This window comes from Xiphophorus hellerii, chromosome 1 (genome assembly GCF_003331165.1).
Source record: "Xiphophorus hellerii strain 12219 chromosome 1, Xiphophorus_hellerii-4.1, whole genome shotgun sequence".
In the NCBI taxonomy this organism is placed as follows: Eukaryota; Metazoa; Chordata; class Actinopteri; order Cyprinodontiformes; family Poeciliidae; genus Xiphophorus; species Xiphophorus hellerii.
In genome coordinates this window covers 1,426,136-1,441,937 of record NC_045672.1, presented here as the reverse complement: position 1 = coordinate 1,441,937, position 15,802 = coordinate 1,426,136, and the positions used below count along the sequence as shown (strand labels likewise).

The following is a 15,802-nucleotide window of genomic DNA, read 5'->3' as shown; positions in this document are numbered from 1 at the left end:
AACATTTGCTCAAGTTAAATATAATATCACAGATTAAATATCAAACCACCCTATAAAGAATCACACCACAAGTGTTTTTTTCTATAATTAATGATTATTTTATTAAATTCACACAGATTGCACTCATCAGGCAGAAACAAGTCTTACAATCATTATTGGGACGGTTTATCTGGAGGAAGACAAATTTAAATTTAGAGTATTGCAAACCTTGACACTCGAAAAGCATTAACAAAATTAATGCAAAAATAAAGATGAAAAACATCTTGATGGGTGGAAATCACTGCTCCTGCTGAGAAAAAAAACATAGAAAAAAATAGCAAAATTATTACATTTATACAAAATATTGACAAGGAACTGTCACTTTAACATAGAAATAAAACTTTATTTTTTTTTTTATTGTTCCTTTTGTTTCATTGGTGATGCAAAACTATTTTAACCTAACTTAAACTTCAAAAGAAAAGAATAAATTATAAACCACCATGAAGTATGGAAGAGGATAAGGGTCACTGAGAAAAAAAATAGGACAGTTCTGACTTTAATCTCAGAATTCTGAGAAAAAAAGTCAGAATTCTGACTTTAAAATTTATGGGCACCGGGGAGAAGAACCATCTTTCAATGACCAACATGCTAGTTGTGCTGAAGGACAACCAAATATCTGGCGGAACATGTTGGATTTAAGTCAGCTTTTCCGTGTCTGAGGGGTCTTCGAAGGTGAGTAAAACTAGATGAATAGTTTAATGTCTAAAGTATAACGGCTACAGCTAGCTGTTAGCATGGTTTTAGCTTTCATTGACGGAGGAATTAACGTGTCTCGCAATGTTACATCACACACGTTTAAAAAAGGGTATAAGCAGTTGTTTGCTGGAATTATCCCTGATGGGGTTGTTTTGTTTTATTTTATTGTTCGTTTATTTGAATGTTTTCCGAGGAAATGAACCAGTCTATATTACAGATATAGTGACCAATATGATTGGCGTGTCAATAACGTTTACTTCAGCGAAAGAGAGAAAGGTTACTCGGTTGTTCTGATCTTGGGACGTCCTCACCGTTTAGCTAACACCAACTTAGTGTTAGTGCATTACTATGTTAGTGGTACATGTTGGAAAAAGATGGAAACTGTTTCATAATCACAAAATCATTTTACTAAACTGTATGATATGTGTCATCTCAAGATTGAAATTTCATCATATACCATGTGCAAATAGTACAGTTATTGTCCAGGTGTGGAAATGTTATAGGCTGCAGTTGTAATTCACTAAATCAAAGTTAATGTTTAAAGTCATTTGTAAAATAAAAAGTCCTGGTTAGGATCATTCCTGCCTTGAATGTTGACCAGAGGGTGATGTGATGTTCTCTGCACAACCAATAGAAATGCAGAATGTTGTGATAGATGGATGGATGTAAATAAATAGTGTTGGAAGTATTTTATATTTTATTATCATTTATTTGCCTTACCTTTATTTTATATTATCATCCATTTTATTTACCTTTGCATTTACATTTTAATGATGTGTTTTGAGTGTTTTGAAGTGCGTTGAGTGTTTTAAAGTGTTTGCAGAAACTCTGGAAGCGGCCTGCTGAGGAGTGAAAAAGGAGGATACCATGAACGAGACATTCCAGCGCCAATTGTCCATGGGAACTGCAAATCTATAGTCTTACCTTGTCTGTATAAATGAGTTATGTTCATGTGAGTGTGCAGCCGTTTTCTTTTCCCCCTCCCTTCAGAGCTGCACGCTGTCATGTAACTAGGGAGTTCCTAATTCTAATAAAAGCAGGGCAAGACTCAGTTGAAGCTTCAGAGCACAGGTAGAAGCAAATGAATAGATAAATAATGAAAATAACAAAATGACCCCATTGTTGTTCCACACAATGTTTCCTTGCATGTGCCATGTGTAATATCTTTTACTATAATTAAACTGCATTCATAAATCTGTTAGTGCCAATATCCTAATCAATCCTTTTATTTTTTAAAGGCAAACTTCTTTTCTCCCCTAATACAGTAGATAGCTTTTATGTTACTCACAATCAGTATTTTCTTACTGCCATAAGCAGTGAACTGAAGGTACATTATTTTGGGTGACCTTATTATTGTTCTGCAGTGCATTAAAGAAAATAATTGTTCTTTCTATCTGTTTACAAATTGACTGTGATGTCATAGCGCTGACGGATGACAAAACTGCCAGATTACATCCCCTCTCTCGGAGACTGAATTGCTGTCTGCAATTTTTTTCAAAAGCAAACAACAGCTCTAAAAAAAAGAAGGACATCTGCTGAGAGATCCCATGTAAAAGAAAAAGACAATTCCTACAATGTCAGATTTGGATGCCCTAATCAGACTGAAGTACAGACTTTCTTTCTGTACCAAATAAATGCAATTTTAGCACACAGTCATTGGATTATATTGTCCTCATCTCACTTCCAAACTTCGTAGGTCAACCAATGTGACTATGCATCTTGTGACAACACTAATTTATGTTGAAATGCGTGAAGATGTTGCCAATGATAACCTTTCACCTGCCCATTGAACTTGATTTCTTGGACTAAAGCTATGCAAGTTTCATATGTTTCAGCAAGCCGCTCATGCATTGACTCAGGGACAAGTCGAACCCTTAAGAACTTCTAGTATTGCTGCAATTTTTAGGCATAACCCTCTGTCAACATATCTGAAGCAAATGAAGACCTTCTTGCCATAACTCTATAGAGGTGCATGACTTGCTAATAAGGGGTTGCCGTATTCTAATTTAGGTGTGCTGGAGTGGGGATCCCTATTAAAGTTGGAGGACTGTAGCTCTGGAGGACTGGACTTGGTCACCCCAAATTAAATTAACATTTTGAAACTACAGAGCATTTCTACAAACATGTATTTCTGCAAATATTTGAGGTTTTTATGCCTTTTAAGGAATGCTTAGTGTAAAGGGAAGCTGTAATAATCATCACCCATGTGAAGATCCATCACATTTTGTGTTTCAGCTCTGTAATGATTTTAAGATAGCTGACTTATGTAAAGCTCTTAATCTGACAGAACTAAAATAAGAAACAAATATCCAACATAATTTGAACTGTATTTGTAGCATCCCTGCACCTATGAAACAGAACCGTGCCCTGAACCATGTTATTGTCTCATTAAGTGTAAGAGGCTATGTATAATTATTAAGTGTGTATCTTTAACTATTTTTAATTAATGTTTGAAAATACAAATAAATGGCTTTTTGTCATGTGACTAAGTTCATTTGTGGCAGTTCCTTGAATTCTGTTTCCATCATTTTCATACCTCTGAATACTTTACCTTGTGACTAAATACTATCCTGTAAAATGAAATATTTTTCTCAATTAAATTAGCTGATCAGTCTTATTTAATCACTGCAAAACAAGGCACATGTAAATATTGAATTTACAGCAAAATACATATTGGAGGCAAGATATAAGGCTATAGATTTGCAAAGATTAAACATTCTATTGTTAATTTGAATAACATGGTTATTAGAATGACCCAACTTTCAAAGCATTCTTTTAGGTCATGTGTTACAAATCAATTATTCAAGATTAAAGATAATACTACTGCTCTTGTATCAAAAAATAACATAAGTTCTCACAGGTGTAGAGAAAATAAGCACTAACTGTTGAGAGAATACCCACATGCAAAAGCAAAACTGAATTCTGACTTTTTTCTCAGAATTCTGAGATTAAAGTCAGAACTGTTTTTTTTTTCTTTTCCAGTGGCCCTAATCCTCTTCCGTAATGACGTCATGTGATGTATCACATAAAAGTAATTCAGATTTCAGTAAAAAGCTCAGCAGTTTTTGTTTGTTCTTGCCTTCTTCAAACGACAAAGTAAGACACTAACAAGAAGACTGGCATCAAAAACTAAAGATCTGTGCAGAACCTATTAAAGGTCCAATAAAACCCAAACTAACCTGTTCACTTGTGTGCAGCAGATAATGTGACCTCAGGTCATGCTGACAGTTGGCATACGCCATGCCAAGTCCAGCTCCAGAGAATAACGTAATAGGCCATGTACGTCCTATAAAGGACAAAGATGCACTGACATTGTTGGCAGGGATAAAACAAACACTTACTGCCTTAAAGACTGGCGTCTATGTCTGCAGGTTAGAGTACCAGCAGAAGACCATGATGCTAGTTGTGCTGCCAGATATTCTCAATGGTATCTGAGCTAAATTAAAGTTTCAAGACAAAGAACAACTTTAAATCCACCGAAACGGCTTACTTTTGAAGAACAGGACAGAAAATACAATTCCTAACCCCAGACCGGTACCTGAAATACAGAATGACGAGGCAAACATTAGATACAGGGAGGAAATAATTACTAATGCACATTTCTAATATGTATCCTCCATGTCAAGTGTCTGACCTACACAGAATAACGTAACGCAAGATGTTGTTTTTTTATTGTTAGTAAGTAAGCCTGTCACAATAAGCAATAAATCAATTCATCATGACTGTGACCATTTCCCATTGGATAGTCATTAATGAGATACTCCCCTTTAACTGAAAAGCCGCCACTTCGAAAAACCCTGCAAACATTTGACATTTGCACTACCTGCCACTACTGCCTGTAGGGTTAACCATTATTAAAAATTAATAATGGTTAAAAATTAACCATTATTAATTTTTTAAATTTTAAATTTAAAAGTTTGGTTACCGAGACTTCATGATACATCTTAACTGTTGGTGCTTTGATTGTTTTGTTTTTTTATTTTGGATGTTTCAAAGTTCCAGTGTTAAATGTTCTTTAGAAATTAAAGTTTTTTTGTGCTTTGAGTAAGTATACTTGCATTAATAAATCATTTCAGTTGAAAATGATCTCAAATTGACAATATCATCATTTATCCCAATAATTTCTGAGACAATTTATCGTCCTGCAAAACTTGTTATCGCTTAGTAGTAACATGTATTTGTTTCTAGACTAGAGGGAAAAAAAAGTCTATCAGCACCAACATGGTGATTCCTAAAGAGTTGGTCAATGAAAACTTGCTTAACACCATCTGTCAGACAACTGAGCAGGGTTTATTTTGGGTCCAAATGTCTGAAACACTTTCTTCCCCCCAATCTTTGACCTTTCTAGCCCCCAAATTAAAACAGAAAGACTGATCATCAGTACAAGCAACTCTAGTAAGACAAACATAAAAAAATGGCATTGACAGCCAATATATTCTACTTTTACACTGTTGTAAAGAACATGGTTTTCTCACACTTGTTGTGAGCATATCAATATCAATATTAATATTGCTGTTATGGCCAGTTACTAATATTATATATTTTGTTATCCTTTGTGAAAAAATTGCAATATGTGGGTATGAATCCTGGAAGAATAAGTGAGGGGGGCTGTTTTTTATATATATAATTTAGTAACCTTTATAACCATATATAAATGTTTATGAGGAGGATCTTAAGAACCCATAACTGCTCATTGGTGAAACCCAGAAGATTCCTGACTCCAACTGTGTAAACCACTGGTCTACAACATGACTAACCTATGGCTTGTATGAGCTAATTTAACTTGCCATCTGCTAAATAAATAAGCGATAAATCCCTGACTTCATGAAAGTTGAACAGGCACCATATTGGGGTTGAAGTAAATGTGGTTCGCGTTCTGTGAGCGCAAGGAAAGGTGGACAACAGTTTGTTGTAGTTTAAAGTCAACTGTGATGCGTGCTACTTATAATAATCAAATGGTCTGCCTCTGCTCTGGTTTTCTTTCACTAAAGACAGTCTTAATCGTAAGCATCAAATTCAAAAACAGGGCGCTAGAATAAACCTCAGTTAATTTCCGTTAACATCTGACTGCTCATTTCGTGTCCTTTAACAGCCCTTTACGGCTAGCTTGTTAGCCTGTCGTCCAGTCAATAACAGATGTAAACTACAATAAAAGCTACAGCCTAATGCTTCTGTATCCACCTATATTACAGTAACATTAGTAACTGAAGGCAGAGAAATATTTACCCAGCTTAACGACACCGTCTGCCAGGCAGCGGTCCAACTTTTTCCCGAGCTCCTTCTCAGACATTCTGACTTAGCTTGCTTCAGGCTAAAGGTTTCAAACTGCAGCTCTTCCTGCTGCCTTCGAGCGCTGTCGAAAGTTTGACAGACTAATGCATTGTGTAAAGTAGTTAACGTAGATCTACGACAAAATTAAATAAAAATAATAATAAAATAAGAGAGCGTGCATTTATTAAAATCGTTATCTATTTTACTACACAAAGATGTAATACCTCGAGAAAATGTTTTTCGCTGATGAACTTAGCACAGAAGACAGTTCAATTATGCGTCTTCAAGTGAATGCAGCACGAAGCTAGTTTTTGGAAAAACCCTGTCACCTTGCACCACACAATACACAAAACACCACAATAACCCACACATATGAAACTGACTTCAATGCCTTCTGAAAGTATTCATATCCCTTAAACTTTTTATACCGTTTTTTCCCTCGTTGCAACCACAAATTACGACGTACTTACTTGTATTTGATGTGTCAGACAAACAAAACCCAAAGTAGTGTGTAGCTAAATGACTGTGATGTGGAAGGAAAAGTAGTTTTTTAGCACAAAGATTTTGAAAAAAGTGGCATTAATTTATTTTCCTTCAAGTTGATACCACTGAAACTAACATCACCCCGAACATACTGAAACGATTCTGTTTTAGTTCTGCTGGGGGACACTTTACACCAGGAGAGCTGATCTGGGTTCTCGGAGAAAGAAGGGCCGTTGCCCGAAGCTGGACGGTCAGTGGGTGGGCCCCTGCAGAGTGTTGGAGCGCAAGGGGGAGGCTGTTTACAGAGTGCAGATGCTCCAGAACAGGAGAAAACTAGCACTGCACAGGGACAGGTTGGCCCCCTGCACCACAGGCCCCAGAAGGCCATCAGTCGGGGTCGCCGGTATCGCTACCAGCCTCTCCAGAAGTCATACCGCTGTTGCCGAATGATGTCCCAGCGGTGCAGTCTGAAGCGCCGCAGGGAGCTCGCTCACAGCGGACAAGGAGGGCCCCAAGACGGTTTGATGACTTTGTTTGTTCCCTCGTGGGCGAGGAACTCTGTAGTGGAGGGGTAGTGTAACAATTCTGTGTTTTAGTTCTGCTGGGGTCCATATGGTTATTTGTATTTGTTATAAGTTGCATTGTGATCCTTTTTGTTATATGTAGGGTGTTATGGGCTTCCCCTGTCTGACTCTGCTGGCTCCCACTCACATGTGATAGGCCTGTCATGTGGGCGGGGGATCGGTGGAGAGGGAGTACCAGGATCGGAAGTGGGGGGAGTTCATAGGGGAGTTAGCAGTGAAGCTATCAGTTGAGTGTGCCAGTTTGTTAGAGGCGTGAGCTGCAGCCTCAGGAATAGCAGCTCGTACTTATTTCTAATAAACCCTGTTTGGCGGGACTACATCTGCAGTGTTGGCGTCATTACAATACTATCGATACAACGGAGCTAGGGTTTGGCAGTGTCATGCTGGGCACCAGTGTTGTATAGTAACGAAGTAAAAACATTTCACTACTTTACTTAAGTATATTTTGGAGTACTTCATACTTTCCTCGAGTATGAAAATTTTTGATGACTTTCACTTTTACTTCACTATATTTCCGAACTTAATCGCATACTTTTACTCCGATACATTTTCAATGTGTGGTTTAGTTACTCGTTACAAAAAAGCGAGAGAGAGAAACGCAAGTGTTTTGACCCCACCTACCGATTGACTGCAACAAAGTCGGTAGCCTACTTGCCTGGGCTTGTTCATCACCACCAATAGGATATACCTGTTTCGCTTCTCCCATTAAACACAAAGCAAGTCTCGCAATCAGCAGCAGCCACATAGAGGAGGAGACGGAGACCACAACGACTGCAACTACGTCGGACACGGCTCCAGGGGAACCACCAGCTGGTGATGAGAGCCCATGGCCTTATTTAAACACAATACACTCTTTCGTGGGTGTTAAAGATTCGTCGTACCGCATGCAGTGTATGTTATTCCTGCCCGAAGATGTGGAAATTCTATCTTACAAAAACTCCCCGTCCAACTTGAAGAAACACATCGAGGTAACTTCTTATAAAATGGTTATAATCCTCCTGTTTCAGTAACTATAGCACTAGGCACTATTGTGAAATCTTGAGCATAACGTTACCTGTATAAATTAACTTTGTTTGGCATTGTTTCAGTTCCACACGTGGTGTATTTAGCTTAGGCCTAATGTTGACTGTATCAGGCTACCTAGACTCCTCTGTTCAAGGGGGGACAGAAGCCATAGCGATAGCAATTTAGACTAAATTTAACGAATATAGGAAAGGCATGCAAGTTCAAAACCACAAACCATTAACATGTGCTACTCTTTAAAACTGGAACAATTTATTAGCAGGTTTAATTTTGCCTGCACTTGGTTGTGTACATTATTTTAAGTGTATTTGACAAGTTTACCAAAATATAAAAAATGTCATTCAAACTGCATTTGCCTTGTTTTACTTTTTACTTGTACTTTTCATTACATTACTTGAGTACATCCATTTTTACAGTAATTTCCATACTTAAGTACAAGAAGTGTCAGATACTTTAAGACTTTAACTGAAGTAACATTTCAGTCAGTGACTTGGACTTTTACCAAAGTCGTATTTTGGAGAGGTACTTATACTTTTACTTGACTCTGAGATTTCAGTACTTTATACAACACTGCTGGGCACATAGTACATGCCTGTTAAACATGTAGATACAAACTGAAAATCATACGTGATTATCCATTCACTTCACAACTGTGTGCTACTTTGAGTTTTCTCTATTGTGCATATTCCTTTTAAATTGCAGTGACGTTTGTGGTAGAATATGACAAAAAATGAAAGATATTTCTTGGCCAATTAAAACAAATGATCCAACAAAATGTATAGTTCACATTTTATTTGACACACTCCTGTACATCGTCATGACGTCTAAACTGATTTCCTGAGATGACAATTTACAGTTTTTAACAACAAACATTCAATTACACAAAAAGTTGGCATATTTTAAAATCTTTTACTTTGTACAAAGACGTGTCATGAGCTGGTTTGGTACATTTTCTCTTCTTCCAAATGTGGAAACTGACACAGTTAGTCCCTTCAATATGAAAATCCATTCTATGTGACTAACAAACATATTAAATGTATAAATGCATTATGTGCAGCAGGTAAAACTTTGTGAAAAGTTATTTTTTTTGGCAGCAAGAACGCAGTCTTACACTGTGTGGGGTGAACCAGCTGGCTTTCGTAACAGGCATTGCTGTCGATTTTCTTATTCAGTGGAAGTGGATGAGAACGTGAATGTAGCAAACGTAAACTCGAGAGAGAAACTGCAGAACAGAAGCTGACAGAGCTTGGAAATAAATTCAGAGGCAGCATCTTGTTCAAAGGAGAAAAAAATTATTGTTTTAACCAGGTAAAAGAAAATTGTTGTCATGGGATTTATATCTCACTAAAACCAAAATATATTCTCTTTTCAAAAATAAAGATTGTAACAGTGAAAGCTCTTGTAATTTTTAGAAGTCGTCTGGATGAAACAGGATGAGAAGAAGGAGGGTAAGCGAGAAATTTTATGGCTTTTTGAGCAAGTTGGCATCTGTCAGAGGAAACTTCCTCATTATAGTGAGATATAAAACTAATTTTGTTAAAACAAGAAAGTTCATCCTTTTAACAACATAAAACTCATCTCATTATAAAGACAAACCTTGTTTGAGTTTCATTTCTTGTTATAATGAGGAATTCTGTTGTTACGATGACATACTGCTCCTGAATTTGTTTCCACTGTCTAGCAGTTGAACGTTTTCTGTTCTGTATCTCTGAAGAGTAACTGTGTCTTTATTCCAAAATACAAAACAAATCTCCTTTGCTGCTTCTAGTATCTTAGTGACAAACCAAAGATTTAATCAGCGTCACAGGTTATGATAAATCCACTCTAACATGACAGCAGTGACCATACAATTACTGTACAAAGTGATGCTTTACAAGAACTTTCATAACCCACACACAGGTAAATGTTCATGAAAGCTAAAATGCTGTGTTCAAGTGACCTTCACCAGAAAATCCACAACCCTGTTTGGTTTCTTTTCTTTTGACCAGCCACAGTACAGGCAGAAGCTGCTCTGCTCACTCATCAGACGCCGGCAGTGGGGAATGCTCCCACTGGGCTGCTGGTGGGGGTGATGGCGGCTGGGCGCCATCATCTCTCACAGTCTTCACCGACCCTTTGCTGATATTCAAAAGGTCCCGAAGCTCCTTGTTCTCAATCTGAACGAGACACAGAGAACAACACATACAGATGGATGGATGGATACAACTACAGGATTAGACTAACATTAACTTTAAGTCCGTTGAGTCGTATAAAAGCTGCACTAAAATGCATTCAAATAGAAAAAAAACCCTTAATGCTAATAATTTTGAGATTTAATTCATAGACGTGATATTTCTCAAGACAAAGTGGTGCCTTCCGATCAGAAGTCTTTAGAAATGCAATATGATGGTTGGAAAGGTCACAATCACTGATATGTTCAGGACAAACTTTTTAAAAATGACAGCAGCAGTACACATAAGGCGACCAAATATTAGTGGTGCACCAATAACAGGTTTCTGGCGACATTTAAAGCTAAATGAAGACAAATAATTTGCTGCCGTTCTGAAGCTTTACTTACTACAGCACAGTGACCGAGTCCCAGCGCTGCTCACCTCTAGCTGAGCCAGCCGCTCCCGGATGGAGCAGTAGTGCTCATCGTCCACCTGCATGGCTCTTCTCATTACCTGGCCCATCTCACAGATCCGCTCCACCTGGCTCTGCACTTCCTGTAGAAAAAACAGCCAACCTTTGAACTTTACATAAAACAAGGAGCATTTCAGCCATGTGAAAATAACTCTCATCTGGGGACGTACTTTAGCGTGGTCTTGATGAAGGCTGAGCACAGGTTTGGTGTCCAGCTCCTTCTTTGTCAACATCAGCTGGAGCATCTGCTTACGGTACCGACCCATGATTAGCTCCAGGGCGTATTGGTGTTCTTCAAGAGACAGCCACAGTTCTGCAGAGGCCATAAATTGTGTTAGCGCAACTTAAACTATCAACTGAAACAAATCGTCAGGAGTGAGCATTACCTTTATTTTCCTGTTGCAGCTCCTTAATTTGAGAGTTTTCCTGAGTCAGAAGGACATGGGGCTTGTACTTCGTCAGCTCTTGAATCTCTGTACTGTCTCCTGTGTGCTGAGAAAAACGATGACGGGCGACAGAAAGAGGGGAAGAGCATTTGAAGGTTTCGATTTTAAACTGGTCGCACATTCAATGAATCCTCTTGAATCACCACAATGATGAACCTTGTTTTGTTGTGTTTTGTAAGGAAAAGGTCATGCACATTAACTAATACTGCTCTGATGTTCTGGTTAAATACTGCAAATTCTCACACGGTTTTCAAAGCTTTTTGAAAGTACAAATCTGAAAAGTGTGTAGGCTTATGTAGGCCTCAGATCCTCAACTGCATCTTGGTTGGAAATTTGATCACCACCAGTACATTAAATAAATATACTAAAGTTTTTTGGGTTGCCTTGTATTTAACTCAGTATATCTTCCCTGACCCCAATGAAAAAGGTTTGCACACATCATGATTCCGCCACCACTGTGCGCATGGTCGGTTCAATGCAGCTGCACAAAACACTCTTATATAATTATTCACACAAATTTCTACTATTTATTCTTTTCCTTTAACTTTACAGCTATGCGTTATACTGAATTGGTCTGCCGCGTTTATACTGTCAGACAAACGATCCTACCTTGTCTGGGAGAGCATTCCCCACCTCCTTCATGCTCTGCACCCTCCGTCCAAGGGCCCCGGTTTGGTCTATCAGTCCCTCGGCGGCCGTGTCGTGCTCCTTCAGTCTGTCCAGAAGGGTCCGAGCATCGCACAACACTTTCTCTAAAGTACACGCCATTGACGGAAAACTGAAAAGTTGGGTCTGTGACGTAGGAGAGCGGCTTGAACCGTCGGGTGAAAATACCTCTAAATGGAGGCTTGTGAAGGCAAAAAGCCCGAGAGTCTTTATAGGAACGTCGTCATAGCAATGCAGCACCTACTGTGAGGCTGTGACGGTGAACAGAAGAAAAACTGTACACAGACACACAAAATTACTATTTTTGTTGTCAACTCCGTCGGTGGTGTAGGGCAAAATGTCACGTCACTTCCGCATCCCGTCGCCTTTTTTTGTGCTGCATTCAAGCACACATGAGACCTCGGAAATCCTTCATTTAGGTCTAAGTAGAGGTTTTAGACATTTAATAGGCTCACATTTTACATTGTCCAGACCAAGTAGAATGGCGCTAGCTATCTTTTAGCTCTGCTAGTTCGGGTGCGTCTTGAGTTAAACTGTTCTTAAAAACTTGTTAATGTTATGGTGCAAATTCTGATTTACAAAAAATGCAGCAGTAATCTTGTCAATTTTCTTGCTTGACGTGTCTTATTTAATTTTGCTTGGAGGATTGCTGTCATCTACTGGCATATTGGAAATTTGATTTTTTTTAAAGAATTAAATTGAAAATAATTTTTTATATTCTAATATTTGTTGTCATACTTTTAATTTTTCAATATTTATAACATTGGCAATAAAGCTGCAATTGAATTCAAAATCTATTGAAATATATTTTTTAGATTTAATGTGTATTTTTGTATATAATCCCAAAGGATAAAAGGATAATTTTGCAGTCATGCCACAAAAATATAAGAAAAATACTGTTATAAAGCTAATGACTGTGTCATTTGAATTATTCCCATAGTAAAGTAAAACATACTTAAGGGAAAGTGTTGTGCATAAAACCAAAACAGTTTAGTAACATGGTAGTTCCGTAAAATGGTATAAGTATTTCTTAACGTGCCTTTTTAAAATTAAATGTATGTATAGACAGATAAGATACACGTATCTTTTAAGCTAATGCTCTTGAAAATTATGTTTTATGTCATTAAAAAACACATTGTTTGCTCTTTTTTGCATTCCCACTAGAAACAAATGTATTGATTGACTTAAAGCAATGTAAAATCTGCATGAATCATTTTGGGATAAAATGTTTGTCATGTTTAAAGGCTATATATTTGAATAGGGATGTCTACAATGTATATTCAGTTACCAGCAGATATTTTAAAAATACAGGTTTTAAAAATGTACTTGATTATATCTTGCTAACTTTAGGTTAACAAACTCATCATTTTAAACCTTCTTGTCAATAAAAATTAGTACTCATCTTGTTGGACAGTCATAATATTTGTCTTTGTATTTGTATTTTAAAAAAGTTTTTCATAACACTTATGATTAAATTAGAAACGTGAGTTGTTTTCTCTGAAATGGTTCTAAATTTATTTAAATCTTTCTTTCCAGCTTTGGCTGATTACAGATTGCATTGGTCATTTGGATGTGAAATTTCTGGGGAATTAAAGATCACATGTGAGGATCCTCGAGGATACATTTATGAGTTACTTTTAATTTGGTTATATGTGCATCGTCCTTTTTCAGAAGATGGGGTAATTTAAAACATATGCTAGAAACACAGAACTCCGTCAATAAGTTTGTCTAAGGGATTTGAATGGCCAGAAATTCCTCAAACTTAGGCAAACAAAGAATTTTGATTACACAACATGCTAAGTTACAGCACAACATTACCTTACGGGGTAGTCATTCTTAAAATTTCCTTAAAATATTTTATTACAGCTTTACAGTAAAAACAAATCGAATGTAGTGCAGAGAATTCACAGATTGTCCATTTTTCACTTGTTTCGCTGAGATAACGCTTCGTTTAACTCTCACCTTCAGCTGTCATGAAACACAAGATTTAGACTTGGTTCCAGTTTCAAACAACCAGAACTACTGTAGGATTTCTTTGCTGTTACACAAATAATAAGGCTGAAAATTGAGTGTAGTGCTGAAAATTCACATATTGTCACTTTTTCACTTCTCTCGCCGAGAAAACGCTTTTTTGGTCTCTAACATTCAAAACTCATGAAACTCAAAATTTACACTTGGTTCCAGCTTCAAACCACCAGAACTACTGCATCTCAGCATTTCTATGCTGTTCCGAAGCCAATAAGGCTTAAAATTGAGTGTGGTGCTGAAAATTCACATATTGTCAGTTTTTCACTTCTCTCGCAGAGAAAACGCTTTTTTGGTCTCTAACATTCAAAACTCATAAAACTCAAAATTTAGACTTGGTTCCAGCTTCAAACCGCCAGAACTAATGCATCTCAGCATTTCTATGCTGTTAAAAAGGTAATAAGGCTGAAAATTGAGTGTGGTGCTGAAAATTCACATATTGTCACTTTTTCACTTCTCTCGCAGAGAAAACGCTTTTTTGGTCTCTAACATTCAAAACTCATGAAACTCAAAATTTAGACTTGGTTCCAGCATTAAACCACCAGAACTACTGCATCTCAGCATTTCTATGCTGTTTCAAAGCTAATAAGGCTGAAAATTGAGTGTAGTGCTGAAAAATCACATATTGTCACTTTTTCACTTCTCTCGCTGAGATAAAGCTTTTTTGGTCTCTAACATTCAAAACTCATGAAACTCAAAATTTAGACTTGGTTCCAGCTTCAAACCACCAGAACTACTGCATCTCAGCATTTCTATGCTGTTCCAAAGCTAATAAGGCTGAAAATTGAGTGTAGTGCTGAAAATTCACATATTGTCACTTTTTGACTTCTCTCGCTGAGAAAACGCTTTTTTGGTCTCTAACATTCAAAACTCATGAAACTCAAAATTTAGACTTGGTTCCAGCTTCAAACCACCAGAACTACTGCATCTCAGCATTTCTATGCTGTTCCAAAGCTAATAAGGTTGAAAATTGAGTTCAGTGCTGAAAATTCACATATTGTCACTTTTTCACTTCTCTCGCTGAGATAAAGCTTTTTTGGTCTCTAACATTCAAAACTCATGAAACTCAAAATTTAGACTTGGTTCCAGCTTCAAACCACCAGAACTACTGCATCTCAGCATTTCTATGCTGTTCCAAAGCTAATAAGGCTGAAAATTGAACGCAGTGCTGAAAATTCACATATTGTCACTTTTTCACTTCTGTCGCTGAGATAAAACGTTTTTGGTCTCTAACATTCAAAACTCATGAAATTCAAAATTTAGACTTGGTTCCAGCTTCAAACCACCAGAACTACTGCATCTCAGCATTTCTATGCTGTTCCAAAGCTAATAAGGCTGAAAATTGAGTGTAGTGCTGAAAATTCACATATTGTCACTTTTTGACTTCTCTCGCTGAGAAAACGCTTTTTTGGTCTCTAACATTCAAAACTCATGAAACTCAAAATTTAGACTTGGTTCCAGCTTCAAACCACCAGAACTACTGCATCTCAGCATTTCTATGCTGTTCCAAAGCTAATAAGGCTGAAAATTGAGTGTAGTGCTGAAAATTCACATATTGTCACTTTTTGACTTCTCTCGCTGAGAAAACGCTTTTTTGGTCTCTAACATTCAAAACTCATGAAACTCAAAATTTAGACTTGGTTCCAGCTTCAAACCACCAGAACTACTGCATCTCAGCATTTCTATGCTGTTCCAAAGCTAATAAGGCTGAAAATTGAGTGTAGTGCTGAAAATTCACATATTGTCACTTTTTCACTTCTCTCGCTGAGATAAAGCTTTTTTGGTCTCTAACATTCAAAACTCATGAAACTCAAAATTTAGACTTGGTTCCAGCTTCAAACCACCAGAACTACTGCATCTCAGCATTTCTATGCTGTTCCAAAGCTAATAAGGCTGAAAATTGAGTGTAGTGCTGAAAATTCACATATTGTCACTTTTTGACTTCTC

At 37.3% G+C, this 15,802-nt stretch overlaps 2 protein-coding genes across 3 annotated transcripts; both read right to left on the bottom strand.

The window, feature by feature from the left end:
• Positions 1-82: 82 nt before the first annotated feature.
• On the bottom strand, positions 83-6,097 carry micos10 (mitochondrial contact site and cristae organizing system subunit 10). 2 transcript variants are annotated; one of them, XM_032568211.1, is made up of 4 exons: positions 5,962-6,097; positions 4,226-4,273; positions 3,915-4,021; positions 83-289 (listed from the first exon to the last, which is right to left on the bottom strand). In XM_032568211.1, exons 1-4 carry the CDS (start codon positions 6,023-6,025, stop codon positions 278-280), a joined length of 231 nt encoding a protein of 76 aa, XP_032424102.1. In that variant the 5' UTR covers positions 6,026-6,097; the 3' UTR covers positions 83-277. The 2 variants fall into 2 exon arrangements, with proteins under 2 accessions (XP_032424102.1, XP_032424111.1); XM_032568220.1 differs by having other exon boundaries at positions 83-286.
• Positions 6,098-8,873: 2,776 nt separating this feature from the next.
• On the bottom strand, positions 8,874-12,196 carry sike1 (suppressor of IKBKE 1). The gene is made up of 5 exons (XM_032568202.1): positions 11,774-12,196; positions 11,105-11,210; positions 10,889-11,031; positions 10,688-10,801; positions 8,874-10,252 (listed from the first exon to the last, which is right to left on the bottom strand). Exons 1-5 carry the CDS (start codon positions 11,930-11,932, stop codon positions 10,112-10,114), a joined length of 663 nt encoding a protein of 220 aa, XP_032424093.1. The 5' UTR covers positions 11,933-12,196; the 3' UTR covers positions 8,874-10,111.
• Positions 12,197-15,802: the final 3,606 nt, after the last annotated feature.